Source organism: Cucumis sativus, chromosome 6 (assembly GCF_000004075.3).
Source record: "Cucumis sativus cultivar 9930 chromosome 6, Cucumber_9930_V3, whole genome shotgun sequence".
Lineage (NCBI taxonomy): Eukaryota > Viridiplantae > Streptophyta > Magnoliopsida > Cucurbitales > Cucurbitaceae > Cucumis > Cucumis sativus.
Window position 1 is genome coordinate 28,595,397 of NC_026660.2, and position 18,910 is coordinate 28,614,306.

An 18,910-nucleotide genomic window follows, 5' to 3' on the forward strand; every position below is an offset into this window, starting at 1 on the left:
TGACACACTTTTTCAAAGTTTAACTACAAACATAAACTTCAAAAGTATGAAGATTAATGGTATTTGGTATTTGCCAAAAGGGAGAAAAAGAAGTTCGTATTGAATAGAAAGAGAAGAAATTAAAGAGAAAGTGAAAGAGAGAATTAGAAGTGTGTATTTGAATTTGAATGATATCAAAAAAGCCTGTTGTCGTTAGTTTGAACTCCACATGTGACGGGTGCGTTGGCCTTCTTCAGTTTCTTCATAAACAAGATAGTTGCTGCAATTCCCAATGCCCCAGCTGCTGATACCGCACTCACTGTCCCTATAATACTAAATTAAATTACTAACTCCAATTTTACAAGTACCCCCTTAACAACATATATATATATATACATCAATTAAGAAAAAGCTATGTTCAAAGAACCTGATTAACTAGCACATTTTCAAATTTTACCTGCAATTATTCGGTGCTTATGGCTAACACTGGATATGCTTTGATCTGCATGTGCCCAAAAAGCAAATATTGTTAAGAAAAATCCTATACAAGTAGGATAGATTAAATCAACAACATCTGTATTTTCATTGCTTAAATTCAGACTCATTATCTTACTTTGAAGTCTAAGGATGTATATATCTCTATCTCCACACTTAAGATTGTTTCTAATCCCCAACAACGTTTGATATTTCAATTCATCAACTTATTAAGTCTTAATCCTCTTTTTATCTAAAAGAAGGAAAAAAAACTTATATCTCCTATTACCAACCTTTTGTAGCAGTCAAATCGTAATTAAACTCTAAAAAAATTCAAATCTTTTTTTATACTCACATTTATTGTTTTCAATAACTATTTAAACTTCACTTAATAACTCTATTTCATTCTTTAAAATTAAGTTACAAAAATACTTTTACCCATTTTTTTTCCTTCCGCTGTCTAATTTTAAGAAAGTTGTAAAAAATTAGGAGTTTTGAAAACTAAGAAAAATAAATTTTAATTAAATAAAACCTTAAATGGGAATGTCAAAATTGAATAGAACTTAAGAATAATTAAACGGGGGGAGATTGAAGAATACCTTGACAATAAGTAGTGACATTATTGTTATCACCACAAATACACAAGAACTGAAGCGTTTCAACATCGAATCCACACGACCCACCGCCCTTCAAAACATCTTGACAACCAAGACAAGTAGTTGTGACAAGAAAATCGAAATCAATCCGAATCCCATATTCAGCAATCTGATCTTTATTATCTCCATCTCCAACGCTCCTCCAATACACGCTTGTGTAGCTACCGCAGTACTTAACCATCATCCTCAATGAATCCATCGCCTTCGGTGAATACGAGCAGCATGAACTCTCCCCCAGGGCCGTCTCACACCCCGGCAAGTGTGTGCACAAATAACTCGCACTGTCACACGACGCGTCGCACCGGTCCGGGAATCGCCCGCAGAACACCGGCTTGGGCGCAATCATCACGTTCTGTTCGCTGCAGTTGAAGAACAGGAAGTCGTTTAGTGGGGAAACAGAGAGGTGGGTTTCCGGGTCAAGGACGAAGGGTCGAGTCGGGCGGAAGTTTTGACCGTCTTGACAGGTCCACATGTCTGGGTCGGAGATTAGGATGTAGGGATCGGAGTAGCTAATGGCGGAAACAGGGTATGTTCTGGTGGTTGTTCGGAGCTCTAATTTGTCGGAATTCGTGCAGTAAAGGAGGTTCCGGTAATAAAGGCTGCCGCATCCGTCGTCTATGCCGAAAGGGTAATGGATCGGAATGTTGCCGCAGGAGGTTCGGCATGTTGCTTTCACGCACAAGAATGATGTTAGGAATATTTGTGACATAATTAGAAGAACAGGGGAGAGGGAATTTGAAACTAATGGCATTTTTTTCATTTTTTGGCAGAATTAGGAGATTTGAGATCAATTTCTCTTCTACTAAGTTTGAAGATGAAGAATGAGAAGAGTGAAGTTGAAGTTTTTTTCTTTTTCTCTTGGGAGGAATCTCCATTGTTATCTTTGAATTTCTTTCTTGCTTTGATGTTCCCTTTCCTTTTTGTTATCTTTCTTTTGTTATTTAATGTTTTAATGACGAATTCATTTTCTTATTCATTATGATGTATGGTTATTGGAAAAGAGAAGTGCTTGGTGCTGTCACTTTGTCAATTGTCACCAACAAAATCTTTCCTTCCTTTTTTCTAGTATTTGGTATTTAACGTTGTGTGGTTGCTCTTACTACTATATAATGGAAAATTATGGTTTTTGCCAATTAGACCAATCTTATTTTCATTGTGCCCTAACAAATATAATACTATTGCAACTACTATGGAGTAATGAGAATCAAATAACATAATCTTTAGTGAAACGCATATGCAATCGACTCAAAAACATTGATGCACTTCTAATTGTTTCTCTTAAATATTGGTATAAAAATTTAATATAAACTATGTAAACTTAATATTTTGGATCACTTTATTTGAACTATTTCTTATCATTGTTTGTTGATGTTAAGGTTTTTCAAACTTTGTTTATAAAGATGTCCATGTGTCACACACTTTTTTTTTCTTATTCTTTCTAATAATAATTCACATGGCATACACAATCATTCTTATCACCGGTAACTTTTTAAAAAGAGTTATGAAACATATTCTCTTAATTTGCCCCCAAACTATAGTATTAGTCTGTACCACGTTCATAGAGTTAAAATCAAAATCTTAACTCTATCATAATTTTGTCCCAAACTTAACTCCATTAAATATTGAAAAAAAAGAAAAAAAAAGCTATATCACAAATTTCCATCCGTATCTTAATATTTAAAGTTAAAATATATCATCCATGTGCCAAACAACAATTAACACAAAAAAAACCAATAATAATATCACTATTCTGCTATTTAAAACAATAGCCCAAGAAATTGTTTTTCTAAATTGCCAGAAACTAAAATAGATGCATTAAAACTTGGAGGTGTTGATATAGTATTTATATATTTTCTCCTAGGGAGACTATATTATACTTTTCTTGAAGGTGGCCCACGAAAGCCCACAAATTAGTCCATTATGTGATGGAGCCCATTTCCAAAAAGGGAGACTGCAGCCTTTTTTGGGCTGAAGAACCGGATCCCCGAAAACGACAACGTTTTTAACCCTAACATGTAGGACGAGATAACATATATCCCGGAATCATGGAGGCTTGGCCAGTTTTGGTGAACAAACAGAAGTAAATCTTTTTTCTTTGAAACCAAACTTGAAAAATAGGTCTGAAACCGCGATCTGTGCACACGGTTTTGACCCGAATTCAATGCATAACAAACCAGATTCACGCTAAAACCTGATAAAACAAGGGGGGAAAGGGCCCATTGGATCCGCAAAAAAGAAAAGGCTATGGGTTTTGAAATAAAAGTAGAGTGTAGGGTTTAAGGTCTTTTTAGTCAAATCTTGGTTGTTATTATTATTGTTATTTCCAAACTCTTTTTGACTAAAAGCAGAAGAGAAGAAGTGTTTTCACGTTCATGTTCTCATGGGCTTCATATATATATATATATAATATTATATATATATCTGCCGATATCTTGGAAGAAATTTTTAAAAATATACATATATATTTAATACAAAATGGTAATGTCAAATAAAATGTAATCAAATTCAAAGCAATCCACATGTTTGTTATATTACTTTTCTCGAATTTTATATTACACTTTGATGGCAATTATTCACCTAATCCTCTGAAATATTGTGTTTTGTATTTAATGCCATTCATAAAAAGAAAAAGACTATTTCATAAATATTACACTATTAGTTTCACCACTTTGAGTCTTATATTTTTGTCATAGTATGTGTATTGTATTGAGATTCGTGTTTAGCCGAACTGATTTGAAATTTCTTTTATTGATTTTGTGTTGTGTGGAAGAAATTACTGTGTTCATGGGTTAGATACTTACAAAGAAGATTTTTAAGTTTTAAGCGGGACGGACTCAACTAATATATTTATTCGGTAATACTTTTTAGAGTTTATTATCAGCACTATTCATATCTTAGGTTGAATGACATGTTTTGGGACCAAGTGTGGCAAAAACTTCGCTTTATTTTATTCATTTTGGTCCATCTTTCTTAATTCATATACCTATTTCAAATGTGTCTTATCAAATTAATTTAGGTTTTATTCAATAAATGTCACAAATTACAACATTAATGAGATGACATTTTTTAGTGGAAAAGGTCTTAGAACAAAAAAAAAAAGTGCCTAACATTTAAACTTATTATATAATTGAAATGTTTTTGAAGGCCTAGAATTTATTGTTTCTAATAATATTAATTTTAAACAAAGTCTTCATCATTTTATGATTTTGTTTTTTTTCGAAATCATCCACAAGACCTCTAAGGGAGAATTTTGTACTCTAGGTGTATACATATAATTTTCTCCATTTTCTAATCAATACGAGACATTGTTTGAATTTCTAAACAATCATTGGTTCAAACATAGATGAACCACACACTAATCCAACTAAATTAGTAAAAAATACGCCTAACTTTACATAATTACTCCACAATAATATGGTATAAATTCTATTTTAATTTTTAAGTATAAGTCCTTGATCATGACATCATGTAATAAATGTACTCACGTAATATTGTTCCTATTCATACTCTTTTTCGTTTTTCTAACCAACAAGAAACTTTGGTCACATTATCGAACCGACCAGTAAAGAAAACGTTGTCAAGTTGTATTAAATTAGTAATGGGTAGTTTATCGGGCATTGTAATATGTGAATAATAGGATGTATATGCAATTATGAATCCAATAAAGTTTTGGAATAGTATGATCCAAAAATGGTTGCAATCAAATGGTCAGAAAAGGATGACCTACAATGTTTGACTAGAGGATCGTAGTAGGGGACGACAAACTCAACTTGTTATCCATTGCAACCTTCATATCCACCACATTAATAATAATAATAATGATAATTAATTTCTTCCCTTTTTTTTCTCTCTTATTTCTTATTAATTTTATCCTACATCAGTACATCCCATCCATAATCAAACTCAATTCTTGGTGGGAGAATCCCATATGAAGCTAAACAATTTTCCATCAACACCAAATCCAAACAAAACAAGTCAACACAAAATTATCAACTTGCATCTATATCATTTTCATTAATCCATTTGTCTATATAATTCATCATCGTTTTCTTCAAAATTATTATTAAACTTGTTAACATCAATATATATCAATATATGGATTGCTATACTCAATTTATGAAAGATTTATTTTTTTCTAGCTACTTTTCAATATGTTTACATTATATATGACTATTTGTATCATGATTATGTCTTTAAATAATATTATTACTCACTTTTTATTTTTTCTTCTTAAGAACCTACTAGTCATGATCATAATAGATTTTGTGTGATACTCTTTTTTTATTAGTGCACCTTTTTTTTTTTGTATTTTTTGTTTACTAGATTATAATGAATAATTCACATCATATAATTTATTAATACTACATTTCTAAATTATACATAGATGAAGTAGATGATTCATCCATTATTGTTGGTATTCTTAATTTTGATATCATTTTAAGAGGTTTTTGATCTAAAAGTTTAAATTTTTTAGTGAAGAAATTTAATATTGTATCATGTAAATAAAAAGTCTAATATCTAAATATATATATAAAAGAAAATGTATTCGATTACAAGTTAAGCTTACTTTGAAACTAAAATCATCCATAATCAACTTAATTTTTTTTTAATGTATACCTCTCCTACATGTAAGTTGTAATTGTATCTTCACATTGTAAGAGACGTAGAAATTGGTAGAATATGAAAAGGAACAACGTGTATGAAGTCAAAAAATCGATGTATAAACATTTTTTGCTGCTCCATGTTTTAGTTCTCTTTGAATTGATTATATGAAAAGAAAATTGTTTAAAAAATCCTTTTTATTTCAATTATCTTTTAATCAAAACTATTTAAAATAAAATTTGAAGTGTTTAAAAAATTATTGTAAGTAATTGCTAAACATTTAACTTTTCTTCAAACGACTTTTTTCAAAATTAAATATTTAAAAAGTTGAATTTGGACTTTTATTCTTTAAAAATTAAAGCAGTTTTCAATTTAGTTATTGTGACTTAAAGTTTTTAATTTACTGTCTAATATATTAAAAATATTTTTTAATTTCCTCACTCGTCAATTTAAAAGAAAAAAAAAAACTATAATTTCTACCCATTTTTTTAGAAATCTTTTACTTTTTTTTTCTCATAATTTATAAAGTAGTAAAAAGAATAGTTTGCATTTGTTGGGTGAAAGTTATTAATTTCAATCTGTTAGCTTTATTTTTAGTTATGATTGTGATAATGATTAAATAGTTTTAGACACGCATTAAACTAATAAAGTATTCATATGTCAAATTTATAAATTTGATTGTGTCAATGCTTTTTATTATTATAAAAGTATTTTATCAACAACTAATGTGGACATATTTATTAATTATAAAAAAATATATAATTTAACTTGATCTAATATTGCAAAGATGGAAGAATTAATTATTTAATACAGTGTACAAAAAGTTGGACTATGACTACTAGTTTTGTATAATTGGAGCATTAAATCCTATCATGTGCTATAAATTTTTAGAATAACTTAGATATCCATATTTTAAAATAAGAAGAAAAAAAACCCATTAACAATCCGTAAATTAGATGCATAAAATTGAAAACAAGAGAGTGCTTTTAAAATATATATAAACACCCTACTTTGAAACATATATCTCTAATAAGGCAATTTTAAATTAATATTTTTTAAAAAATAAAAAATAAAGATGATAAGATAGGAGATAAATAAATGGAAAAAAGAAAAAGAATAATAATCCAAAAAAAGAAGATAAAATGTCAAAGAATTGTATCAATTACCTAAGAAGGGAAGAAACCTAATAAATGACTAAATAAGGAAGAAAAAGAAAAGGCAAAAAATGTTGCCAACAGAACGAATGAAATCTGGAGGTAAAGTTAAAATGAAGTTTACGATTTTGTTTGACGAATAATTAATAATTAATATTGTAATCAAATGAGGATTTGCTAGCTGTTTTGGTTGACAATGATTGCTTTCATTTTCTTTGCCTTCTTCTTCTTCTTTTTCCTTTTCTTTTTTAATTATAATCCTAATTCATATTATTTTATTTTATCGCTGCTTTTGTCGGTCCTATGTGGGTTTGAATTTTCGCAGAATTTTGTTTGAACTCTCTCTTTTTTATATAATTATCAAACTAAAACAAGTTTAGCATCTTAATTAAGCAATCTCTTTATTTTGCATCCCATCTTAATTCAAATTTTGACAGCTTTTTTATTTAATTATTCATATACCAAGTCCACTTAAAGATTGTATTTTTAATTACACATATTTTCAGGCTTTTTCTAAAACTTCGTTTTCTCCAATTTATTTCCTTTCGTTCTCACTTTTTTTTTTTTTTTTGAAGAAATGTACTTATAGTTTTATTTTAAATTTCAAATTTTCAAAATTTCAAAATTTTACTTGAAATTTGAAAAAAAAAATTAAGATGCCATTTTTTAGAAATCATTTACGGTTTTTTATTATTTATTTACCATTTTTTAGCACGCCCTAATTTTTTTATCTTAACTAATTAAACATTTGAATTTTTAATCAAAATTGTGAAATTTTTAATCAAATTTGTGAGGGAAATTGTTATGGATAGTAAAAAAAGAAAATGAAAAGCAAGTTTTTTTTTAACCATTATTTTAGTTTTCAAACTTCTTAACTTATTTTTTAGACACTCCAATAAAGCAAATGAAAATAAACTTAATATTCTTAAATCTTTAAGATAATAAAATTATGAAATGGAATTTGAATAACTATAATTAAAAAAGTTAGATAACTAACTATTAAATATTATCACTATAAAGTGTTTGGCACAATAAAAAACTTTAATAATATAGAATTATTTAATGAAGTAAAGTAAAACTAAAACCTCACATTATTTAGGCTAGAAATTAGGAAACAATTTTGAAGACGTAAGAAGTTTGATAATGGTAGAATTTGGATAGAAGTCATTGAAATATGACAAACAAGATTAAAAAAAAATGGTCCAAATAGAGACAAATGAATAAACAAATAGTGATAATTATTGAAGTTAAATAGGGGATGGTATTATTAGACTTGGAGTGTGAAAAGCATCATCGTCAACTTACGTGCGAAAATACGCAAAGACGCTGTTAAGTGAAGGCGTCAATCAAAGCCGTTCCTCGCATATTTTTGGTTTAAATCCTGGCCGTTCAAATCTAACCGCTGCACCAAAATTTCTACGTCATTGAAGTAAGCCACGTGGGGAGTATCAAATGGTCAACATAAATCCCAGTCAACTTCTGTCCTTTTCTCCTCTCCTCTTCTTTCCATTTTTTTTCTCTTTGCTTTGAAATTTTTATTATTTATTTATTGCCTAAGCTTACGCCCTATACCTTTTGTTTAATATTTTCCTCCCTTCTCTTCTTTTTCTTTTCTTTTTTAACTTTCCATTATTTTAAGTTTTATTTCATCTTCATTCTTTGACCTCTTAAAAAATTAGTTAAGTTTAGATCTTGTGTATGTGAGTTTTCTTTTTTAATTTTTAATTCAATTTTAGTTATGTAAAATTGATTAAATAATTACAATAATTTTAATTTTTTTAAAAATTTAGATTTTGAATTTTCGATAAAATATCGATTTTTGTTTAAGTACAAATCACTATACAAAATTTAAACCTAAACCTAATATCACATAGTTTTAGCTCTAGAATGAGTGTAATTGCAATATTAAAATTAAAGGATGAGAACAAATGAGATTTTTTTTGCCCTATTTCTAATTACTACCCTTCACACCTATTGTTTTGTAGTTTTAAAGTTTATAATATAGTTGAAGTATTTATTTAATACTCACATCTCATGCCAAGACTTAATTGTACTATTTTAATAATAATAAATAATGTTATCTACTTATACTTGATTATTATATATTTATCGGTTTGAAACTTCAACTAAATGTTGTAAACTTGTATCGTGGTTAATTTTATGAAATACATATATTGACTTTCTTGAATTGAATTAAAATGTAATACTCATTCTTGAAAAACCATTAAACTGAATAATACATATATATATATATATATATAATTTTATTCGATCAACTGCTCTTAAATTAATTCATCGTTATTATATATTACTTTTGTTTGTAAGTAAGAAGTTAAAAGATTGATTTAAAAAAAATGAGACAGTTTTGATTAAAATATTTATAAAATATAATAAAATTACATATTCTACTGTTAACCAAAATACAGATAAATATTTTAAGAAGTTTTATTATTATAATATTTTTAAAAATATTGGAAGGCAAGCATTAATTTAAAATTAAATAATTTATGGTAAAGAAATAAAAATGAGAAAGGATACACATGGGAACTCAAGAAGGAGTGTGCTGAAATAAAGGAAATAAATAGAGAAATGTCATTATTGTGTTGAAAATGTGAAGTTTGTTTTTTACCAATTGAGAACTTCAGCTGACTGATATTGTTGACTAACAATTAATATTTTCCTTTATTATTATTGTTTGAAAATATAACCATGATTTGGACTTTTATCCAATAATTAAACTGAACATTTTCAATTAAGTTAAAAATTTGTAATATTTTTATATTTTATTATTAACCTTTTTTGTTTGAATTAAATTATTTTTTTTTCTTGTTCTTTTATTTTTAAATAACAATAAATTTATACGAGCTACATGGCTTGGCTTGGCTCATCCTTCTCTCATACCTAATCTAATTGTATTAATTTTCATAACCCAAAATTTCAAGCGTGTGATTAAACTAAAATTAAGGCTACATCAGCTATTTCCTCCCCTTTCTTCTTATGCTTTATTCTCTTTTGGCTCTTTCTCCTTTGTCCTAATTAACAAATCTGTATATAAATTATCAACATTAGGTCTTGATCTTTTATGATTAATTTATTTTTATAATATTATTAAAGAGTCATTTGGACCACGAACTCTACTTTATATGTTTCTATTGTGTGTAGTATTAAACATGGACATCTTATTTTTGGGTATCCTATTCTTAAACATGGTTTTCCTATCATTTTTTTTTAATACAACCATATATCACCATATATATATATATATATACACACACGTATCAACAAGTATCTAATTTTTACTATTAACTTTTACAGGGATATAAATTAACTCTCTCCTATTTTGATCAAGTAATATGTGAAGTAATAAATATTTTTAGAGAAAAGCAATACTAGAAAGATTTGGGTTGAAAATTATGAAGTTCAATTCCATGGAGTAATTTTAGTTGGATCAAATTATTGATTTTTTTCAGCTACGTAGGGAAGTTATTTGTTTACAATTAACGTTGAATAATATTTATTTTAATATTTTGACAAAAAGAATTAAATTTAAATAAATCAAAAATCATTTTAGGGTAGCTAAATTATTTTGAAAATCTAACCACTAACACAAAATTTTAAAGTTGATTGCACAAGTCACGCATAAGACAATTTAAGTTAGCACACTTCACATTTAGACCAGGCCTAATTTACATAATTTTATGAATAATTGGAGAACTAAGTGTCTTTTTATTGGAGTGTCCATGAAAGTACTTAAAATTACAGTCATAGACACGTTAACAAAACCAAATTGAAAAGGCCTTTGAATTACAACTATCTTTTCAATATGCTGCCCATATGCTGAACATTTAAATGTCAAAAGTAATAAATTTTTAAAAGTGAATTTTTAGTGTATTATTATATTTATTTTCAACACGTTTTAAAATGTATCTATGAAAAGAATCTATTTTTCCTTTTTATTTGAATCATTTTTCTTGGTTGATAAACTTAAAAAAGCAAACTTTATTTGAATCCAAACCGGTTTATATTATGCCTTTTTATTTATGTTTTCTCGTTGGCCGAACTTCACGATCAGCCAGCACCCTGCATGCATGGGAAACAAAGTGGAAATATACCAATTTTTCTTCTATTTTCATCATGGATTCCAAGTCCAATATCATGACTTTGACTTTTCTATGAATTTAAACCAATCAAATTTTATCTTTACCAGCTGTATACTAGTGTGCAAATGCATTTAACTTAATTTTCAATTATAAAAAATACATTTTTAAAAAAAATCTATTCAAAAGTTGTAATACCATGTCTTTAGACTTTTAATTAACAAATTACAACTTTGAGTAAAAAGTTAGAATAAAACTATTATCAAGATAGTTTGAACATATTATCTGATGCTCAAACTAACAACTCACAAGTTTTATTGGTAGGAGCTTGTAACAACCTAAACCTAAATTGTTTATGTATTATTAGTTGTTTATGATTTTGGATCAAACATAGTTAAATGACGCTATTTACCATCCTTCTAATCATTCTAATCTAATCTAATTGGTGTTTTTGTATGATCTGATATTTTGCTTTAATAAATATATATATATTTCTTTGTTAACACTGTTATTGCTAATGAAGCATATAAATTTGAACATCAATTTTTTTCATTGTTCTTAAATTTTTTACTTGTTGAATTCATTTTATCACAAGAAATTTGATTACCAAACAGTTTAGTGGTAACATAGAACAATGAGACAATCCAATTTGGTCTTAGTTTTAAGGCTATATTGTCATCCTATTATTTTAAGTTTCTAACATTATCTTAGGTTTGAACCAGATTTCTACTCTTTAATGGTCCTTTTTAAATGTTTACACAAAGAGCATAAAAGTGGAAAGCTTTTAAATTTTATGGCCTATAAAGTTCTAAATGTCATGCCATACATGGTCAAATTTGGGGTCATCTTTTTCTCCTCTCTTTTTTTGAATAATTTAAATTATAAAGTTCAACTTGCTTTGGAGAGAGAAAAATCCTAACAATATAGTCAAAGGTAGAAAGAAAGAAAAATGGAAAACCTGGCTTTGGCTTTTCTTTAATTCTAACCTTTTTTTTCTATTCTTATTTTGGAAGCAATTACACTGTAATTGCTGAAGAATAATCTAAAATATTGTTCATTTTTCTCTCACATATCCAATGACATAAAAATAGCATTACATACATTTCTTGTCAAAAAAAAATTTCTAATCTCATTTTCAAAGGCAGATTTAATGCAAAATAAGGCGGGTGAAGCAAAAAAATGGAGAAAAAATTATTGTAAAATAACTTTTGGTTGCAATTTTTTAATTTACGTATTTAAGTTTAGAGATTAAATATATATATTTCTAAATGTCCAGATTTAAAAGTTATATTTTTTAAGTCACGGATTTAAGAAAATAAAGTTTTGAAACAATTTAGGAAAATAAAACTTTTTTTTTTCTTATTGTCTCTTATTTTAAATTGGGTCATATAGGGAGAGAGTTGTATTTTAATTTAAGCTTTAAACCAATTTTAATTTTATTATTCATCTCTATCAGATAAATAAAAAATATAAACAATTTGATCTTGTCCAGTAGAAAATGTTGAAAAAGAAACGATCAAGCATGAAAAATGAGAGTTTTTTTTAAGTTGTCCACCTATATTTAAATGATTAAATGGAAATTTAAAATCCTGTAACGCTAAATAATAATTTGTTATTTAAACTAAAATTTTTAAATCTTGTAACGCTAAATAATAATTTGGTATTTAGACTAAAATACAACCAAACAAATTTGAAAATTTAATATATGAAAATGAAATTTATTTTTTAAAAAATGTTAGAGATAAAATTAAAACCCACGAAACTCAGAAAGAAAAAGTTATTGTCAAATGTTCAGCAGCATTTTTATCCAATAAAAAAATGAATTGCTGTATAATTTAGAATAAACGAATTGATCGAAGGGTCTATACATACACACATGGTTAAATGTAAAAGAATTGAGAAAGGGTCTATATATACATGTATTTAATATCCATTGAGCGTTTGAACTAATTTATGTGCAACTTAACCAATCTCATACAAAAATCATTCAAACGTTATGGCATTTAATTGTGAAAAAAATTGGTAAAAAATTAATTTACATACTGTATTGAATAACATTGTTTAATATTCTCTGATTTCTTGATCAAATTTTGGTAGTCTATTTATAAGCTATAAACAATTGACTCTAATTCAATAAACTAATTCTATTCATTTGGAACTTTGGTCATTTTAATTTTTTGAAAAAAGTATTATCAAAATTTATATTTAATAATAAAATTATTTTAGATTTGAATACTATTAATTATAACTTTTTTCTCCTAAAATTTTAAATTTGGTGTATTTTAATCAAACCTCTTCTGAAACATTAATTTTTTTATCTATTTAGTTGAAAAAGATGACCATTAACTATAAATTTCAAATCTTTAAACGTTGAATTTAGACGTATTTTAATATGTCTTCTGTGCATCGAAAAATAATTTTTTGATGCATTTCGAAATATATGTCGAGACTTTGGTGCGTTGGAAGAGCCACAATCTCTTGTAGTGATTAATTTTACTTATTTAACTAGCATCATTCTCAATATATTTTGACAGTACAATAACTAAAATTGGACGAAAATAAAAGTGAACATCAACTATTGAACATATCAAAATATTATCCAAAACCTACCATTTAGAAGAATCCAGAATATCACGTTCATACTCTTTTCCCTTTAGGTTTCTTATCAGTGTTAATTAATATAGCATTAAATTACACCTCAAAGAAATATCCTCGTTATACATTTTGAAAAAAAGGGAATGGAGGCTCTTACTACTGGATGCTTAAATTATTTATCCTACTATTGACTCTGCATATAGAATAAGCCCCCCCACTATATATTAATTGAGGCAAGGACAATTTGGGTATTACGGTTGCTAGGGTTGCATATAGAACTCTATTTTTCTTTTTTATTTTCTACTTCCCTCTTTCTTTCCTACTTAATTAATTTTGAGGTCTTTGAAAGATGGAAGAATTGAAAGTGATTTATAAACCAAAAATATATATATTATATTAAATCAATCAATTAAACAAAGACTTGTGGATCATTATCTAATATCATAATCGGTAGTTGAAGAAAATGATTGCTGCTACGTTTCACAGTACCAAATTAACACCCTCTTCACCCCAATGTGATTTACATTTAATACGTGTAAATTATAAAATAAAACATTTAATAAATACTATTTATTTATTATTTTAGTTAATTGTATATTTTTTTTTTAAATTTTTAAATAATTATTTTTTCTTATTTTCCTTTCTTGAATACCTTGTTTCTGTAATTCAAGACCTACAGTTTTCTGCTTTCTCCTCAAAACTATTTGTTTTTTTAAAAAACTAAATTGAAGAAAAAAAAATACTATTTAAAACACTTTATTCAAGATAAAAAATTTAAATTATTTTTCTCTATTTTAAAGTAGTAACAACTTCAACCTAATATAAAATAGGATACAAATATATCTAACTAATTATCAGAAAAACATTAGGGTTTTTCAATACTAAAATGTGGAATGATTTAAGAAGGGAAGAATTGGTTAGTAAAATTGAGAATGGGAAAAAAAAAAAAAAAAAAAGAGAAAGACCAATTTTTTTGAAGAAAGATTAGATGAGTAGGCGATTTAGGTCTAATGCGAAAGAAAAAATGATATGGGTCCAATGTTATGAAAGAGTCGTGCATCAGTAAACAAAATGTCGACATTTAATTATGATTAATTAAATTAGGCAACTAATATTGAAAAAAAAGAATGAAAACCAATGAGAAGACGAAATCAAGTTTTAAATCTATAATGGTATTTTGTGAGAAACTAAAAAAAAAAAAAAAAAAAAAAAGTCAAAGCAAATGACTCGGTCCCACGGGTGGACAGTCAACATAGATCCCGCGGGTACAGATCTGAAACGTGGTGTCTTGTAAAGTGAAAGGGAGCAACGTGGGCCCGTGGTGAGACCGGGCCCACTCCCGGTTGGCTTTAGAGAGAGCCGGGCCGTCAAATTCGTTGACTTGGCTCCTTTACGAGACCTTCGTCCTTTTTCCCTTTTCCTTTTTTTCCTTTTTCCTCACGTGGAACCCGCCGCAGGATTCGGGGCGGTGGATCGGTTTCTTCTTCCTCCCGATTTAATGAACCAGTCAAACTCTTTTCTCCACACAATGAATCCTAAACCCAACCCCAACTCTCTCTTTTCTTTCTTTTTCCTCCTTTTGTTTTCCACGATTCGGTTCTCTCCACCCGGGTTCTGGTTTTTTAAAGATCCGGTATGTACACGAAAAATAGAAAAGTTGGGGGGAGTGAAGTGCCAGGTGGCACACTGACGCACTATCTGATGTAATTAAACTAAAATCTTACCTATTCCGTAGAAAATCCCAAATCCAAATTGGTCTTCGTCCAACCCTTTTTATAGCCGAACGCATTGCACCGGTAAAAGACTTCACAGACTATTACATTTCCTTCCCCCCTCTCTCCTTTTTCCTTTCCTTTCTTTTCTCCTTCTCTTTCAATTCATCTTCTTCTTCTTCCTCTTCCTCTTCTTCACTGTCATCTTTTTTACTATTTCTCTTTTAATTTCCTTTGATTTTATGGACAAAGGATGGGGTCTAACCCTTCGTGATTCTGAGCATCAGTCAATTGGGTTCTTCTCAAACAAGCCACCACCACCCCCTCCCCCACCCACTCTCAATTCCTTTCAAAGAATGTTTCAAGGTTTAGAATTCTCCGGAAAACTTGGCCACACCGACTCCACTCCCGACGATAATAATCGTTTGGCCGTTGAGGTTGATTTTTTCTCCGCTAAGAAAAGAGTGGTTGATGATCTTGAGGCTGATCAAGACTCCAAACCTACTTCTACTACTTCTATCATTAAAGACGATAAAGCTTTGACCCCTCCGCCTCCCCCCACAACTTCCTTCAATCTCGTTAACGTAAGGCGCTTATAAATTTTTAATTCATTAATTCTCTTCAATATAATTTCCCCAATTCCCTCCATGAGCTGATTTTTTAATTTTAATTTAGACTGGGTTGCATCTGTTAACTGCCAACACCGGAAGCGATCAATCAACCGTGGATGATGGAATTTCATCAGATGGTGAAGATAAACGAGCCAAAAACGAGGTAAATTATTTGTTTGTTTGTTTTTTAAAATTTTTGGATGATTCTGATCCAAGATTATTGAAAAAAAATTGGTTGGAATTTGAAATTGGTGGTGCACAGCTAGCGCAGCTACAAGTGGAGCTTCAGCGAATGAACGCAGAGAATCACAAGCTAAGGGACATGCTAAGCCATGTGAGCAACAACTATAGTTCTTTACATATGCATCTCTTGAGCTTAATGCAACAGAAGCAGCAACAACAAAATCACCCCTCCGAACCCGCTCATCAACGAGAGGTACATAATAATTCAAATAGTTATCCCAATTTTGTTTCAATAAATAATATATCCAATTAAACAAATTAAATTGAATAACAAAAGAAATAACAATTTGTTTTTAATAAAATTGAAGATTGGTGGGGAGAAGAAATCAACGGAAATAAAACATGAAGTTGGAAAGGTAATGGTACCAAGACAATTTATGGATCTAGGACCCAGTGGAAATAGCAACATAGGTGAAAGCGAAGAATTATTATGTAATTCCTCATCGGATGAAAGAACTCGTTCTGGGTCTCCATTGAACATCAACAACAACAACAACAATACCGAAACAGCTTCCAAAAAAAGAGATCACGCGGAAATCATGCCTCCCAACTCCGATCACGAAAATTCCAAAAGATCCATCCCCAGAGAAGATAGCCCCGAATCAGAATCTCAGGGTTGGGGTCCCAACCATAAGACCCCCCGCTTCAACAATTCTTCTAATTCTAAACCACTTGACCAATCCACCGAAGCCACCATGCGTAAAGCCCGTGTCTCAGTCCGTGCTCGCTCCGAAGCTCCCATGGTATAATACTATTATTTATTATTATCTAAATTAATTAACCTTATGATTTTTTTTAATTATAATATTTAATTTCATCCATGTAGATTTCCGATGGGTGTCAATGGAGAAAATATGGCCAAAAAATGGCTAAAGGAAACCCTTGTCCACGAGCCTATTATCGCTGCACAATGGCTGTGGGTTGCCCTGTTCGCAAACAAGTATGTATTATATATATATTATATCAATTAAAATAATCATCTAATTATATATATATATATATGTATATATATATATATCTAAATAAAAATGTCATATTTGTTTTAGGTTCAACGTTGTGCTGAAGATAGGACTATATTGATAACTACTTACGAAGGCAACCACAACCACCCACTTCCGCCGGCGGCGATGGCGATGGCGTCAACCACGACAGCGGCGGCTACTATGTTATTATCAGGGTCTATGTCAAGTGCGGACCATAACTTAATGAACCCAAATTTATTAGCCCGAGCCATACTTCCATGTTCTACAAGCATGGCTACAATTTCAGCTTCAGCTCCATTTCCAACCATCACATTAGACCTCACTCACACTCCAAACCCATTACAGTTTCAAAGACCCACCGCAGCCCCTTTCCAAGTGCCGTTCCCTGGCGGACAACCACCATCAGCCGCCGCCCAATTGCCTCAAGTTTTGGGACAAGCCTTGTATAACAATCAGTCAAAATTCTCCGGGCTACAGCTTTCTCATGAAATGGGAGCTAATTCCTCTCACTTGGGTCATCACCAAATTACACAACCCGCGAGTCCAGCTCAACCTGGTGGTGCTTCTTTTGCTGACACGTTGAGTGCCGCAACGGCTGCTATCACCGCTGATCCCAATTTCACTGCTGCGCTCGCCGCCGCTATCTCCTCCATCATCGGCGGAACCCATTCCAATAATAATAGCAACACCAATACCACTAATAATACAACAACAAACAACAACGGAAGCAGCAACAACAACAGCAAAATTAGCAGTTTTCCTGGAAATTAAATTATTAATTAGACCCATCAGAATTACCGTTGGTTAAATTTTTCTCTCTTTTGTTCCTACGATCCCTAGTGGGAGTCGGTTTTTGTCTTTTTATTTGTCATGTCCATCATGGGGACGGATAACATGTCCATACTTTTTGTGTTTTTTTTTGTTAATTTGGGGAAAAAACATAGAACACGGCTTCATTATTCTTTTCAATTGTTTAATTTTAAATAAAATTAATAATATACATATTTATATTTGAAAGCAAAATATTTAAAATTAAAGAGAAAGAAAATGAATGAATGTACAAGTTGTGTGATTATTATGATAATGTACGTACGTCAAAGAGTTTGAATAAGAAAGGTTGGAAATTGGGAAGTGGGAGACGTCAACAAAGAAGAGAAGACAAAAGAATAATCGTCTCAGTCGGTGGCATATTCTAGTCTCCAAAGTCTTACAGTCAAGAATATCGGCCAACTCCATTTTGACACGTAATATCCCTTTTTCTTCTTCTTTTCTTCTTTTCTTCTTTTTCTTTTTTCCTTTCAAACCAAACCCCTAACAAATATATTTCCATCTCACCTTCCTCGCAACTACCTCCTTTTTCTTCGTACATTATTTTATCAAACTTCTTGTAAAAACTTGCCTAAATATCTCTCCTACCTTTCATATATCTCTATAAATTTACACTCTCAACATAATCATACCTATTTTTTCTATTACTGAATTAATCTAAACTTTTAATTAATCTATGTATGGACCTATATATCGATTAAACTAATACAACTCAAATGTAAGGTATGGAAAATTTATATTATAATTGGTATATTTTATAATTAAAATATTTACAAAATTTATACTAGTTGACTCTTTGGATTGTATGAATTTTAAACCTGTACTTTTGTAAATATATTAAGTAATATTCTCATTCAGACTTAATTAAAAAAAAAACATTAAGATTGTTTTCATTAAAATTTTAAGTTATTTTGAGTAAATCAATTAAGATTACATTTAAAAATGCGAAAATCACCTGTTCTTATGTCTATTCAAT

General features: G+C 29.4%; 2 protein-coding genes across 2 annotated transcripts; one reads left to right on the forward strand and one right to left on the reverse strand.

Annotated features, from left to right (window-relative positions):
* Positions 1–8: 8 nt before the first annotated feature.
* On the reverse strand, positions 9–2,051 carry LOC101222449. The gene is made up of 3 exons (XM_004134728.3): positions 1,053–2,051; positions 437–481; positions 9–304 (listed from the first exon to the last, which is right to left on the reverse strand). Exons 1-3 carry the CDS (start codon positions 1,867–1,869, stop codon positions 174–176), a joined length of 993 nt encoding a protein of 330 aa, XP_004134776.1. The 5' UTR covers positions 1,870–2,051; the 3' UTR covers positions 9–173.
* A 13,316-nt stretch (positions 2,052–15,367) lies between these two features.
* On the forward strand, positions 15,368–18,129 carry LOC101222214 (probable WRKY transcription factor 31). The gene is made up of 6 exons (XM_004134727.3): positions 15,368–15,853; positions 15,945–16,043; positions 16,143–16,316; positions 16,432–16,866; positions 16,950–17,063; positions 17,170–18,129. The coding sequence occupies exons 1-6, from the start codon at positions 15,512–15,514 to the stop codon at positions 17,875–17,877; spliced, it is 1,872 nt and encodes a 623-aa protein (XP_004134775.1). The 5' UTR covers positions 15,368–15,511; the 3' UTR covers positions 17,878–18,129.
* The last annotated feature ends 781 nt before the right edge of the window (positions 18,130–18,910 follow it).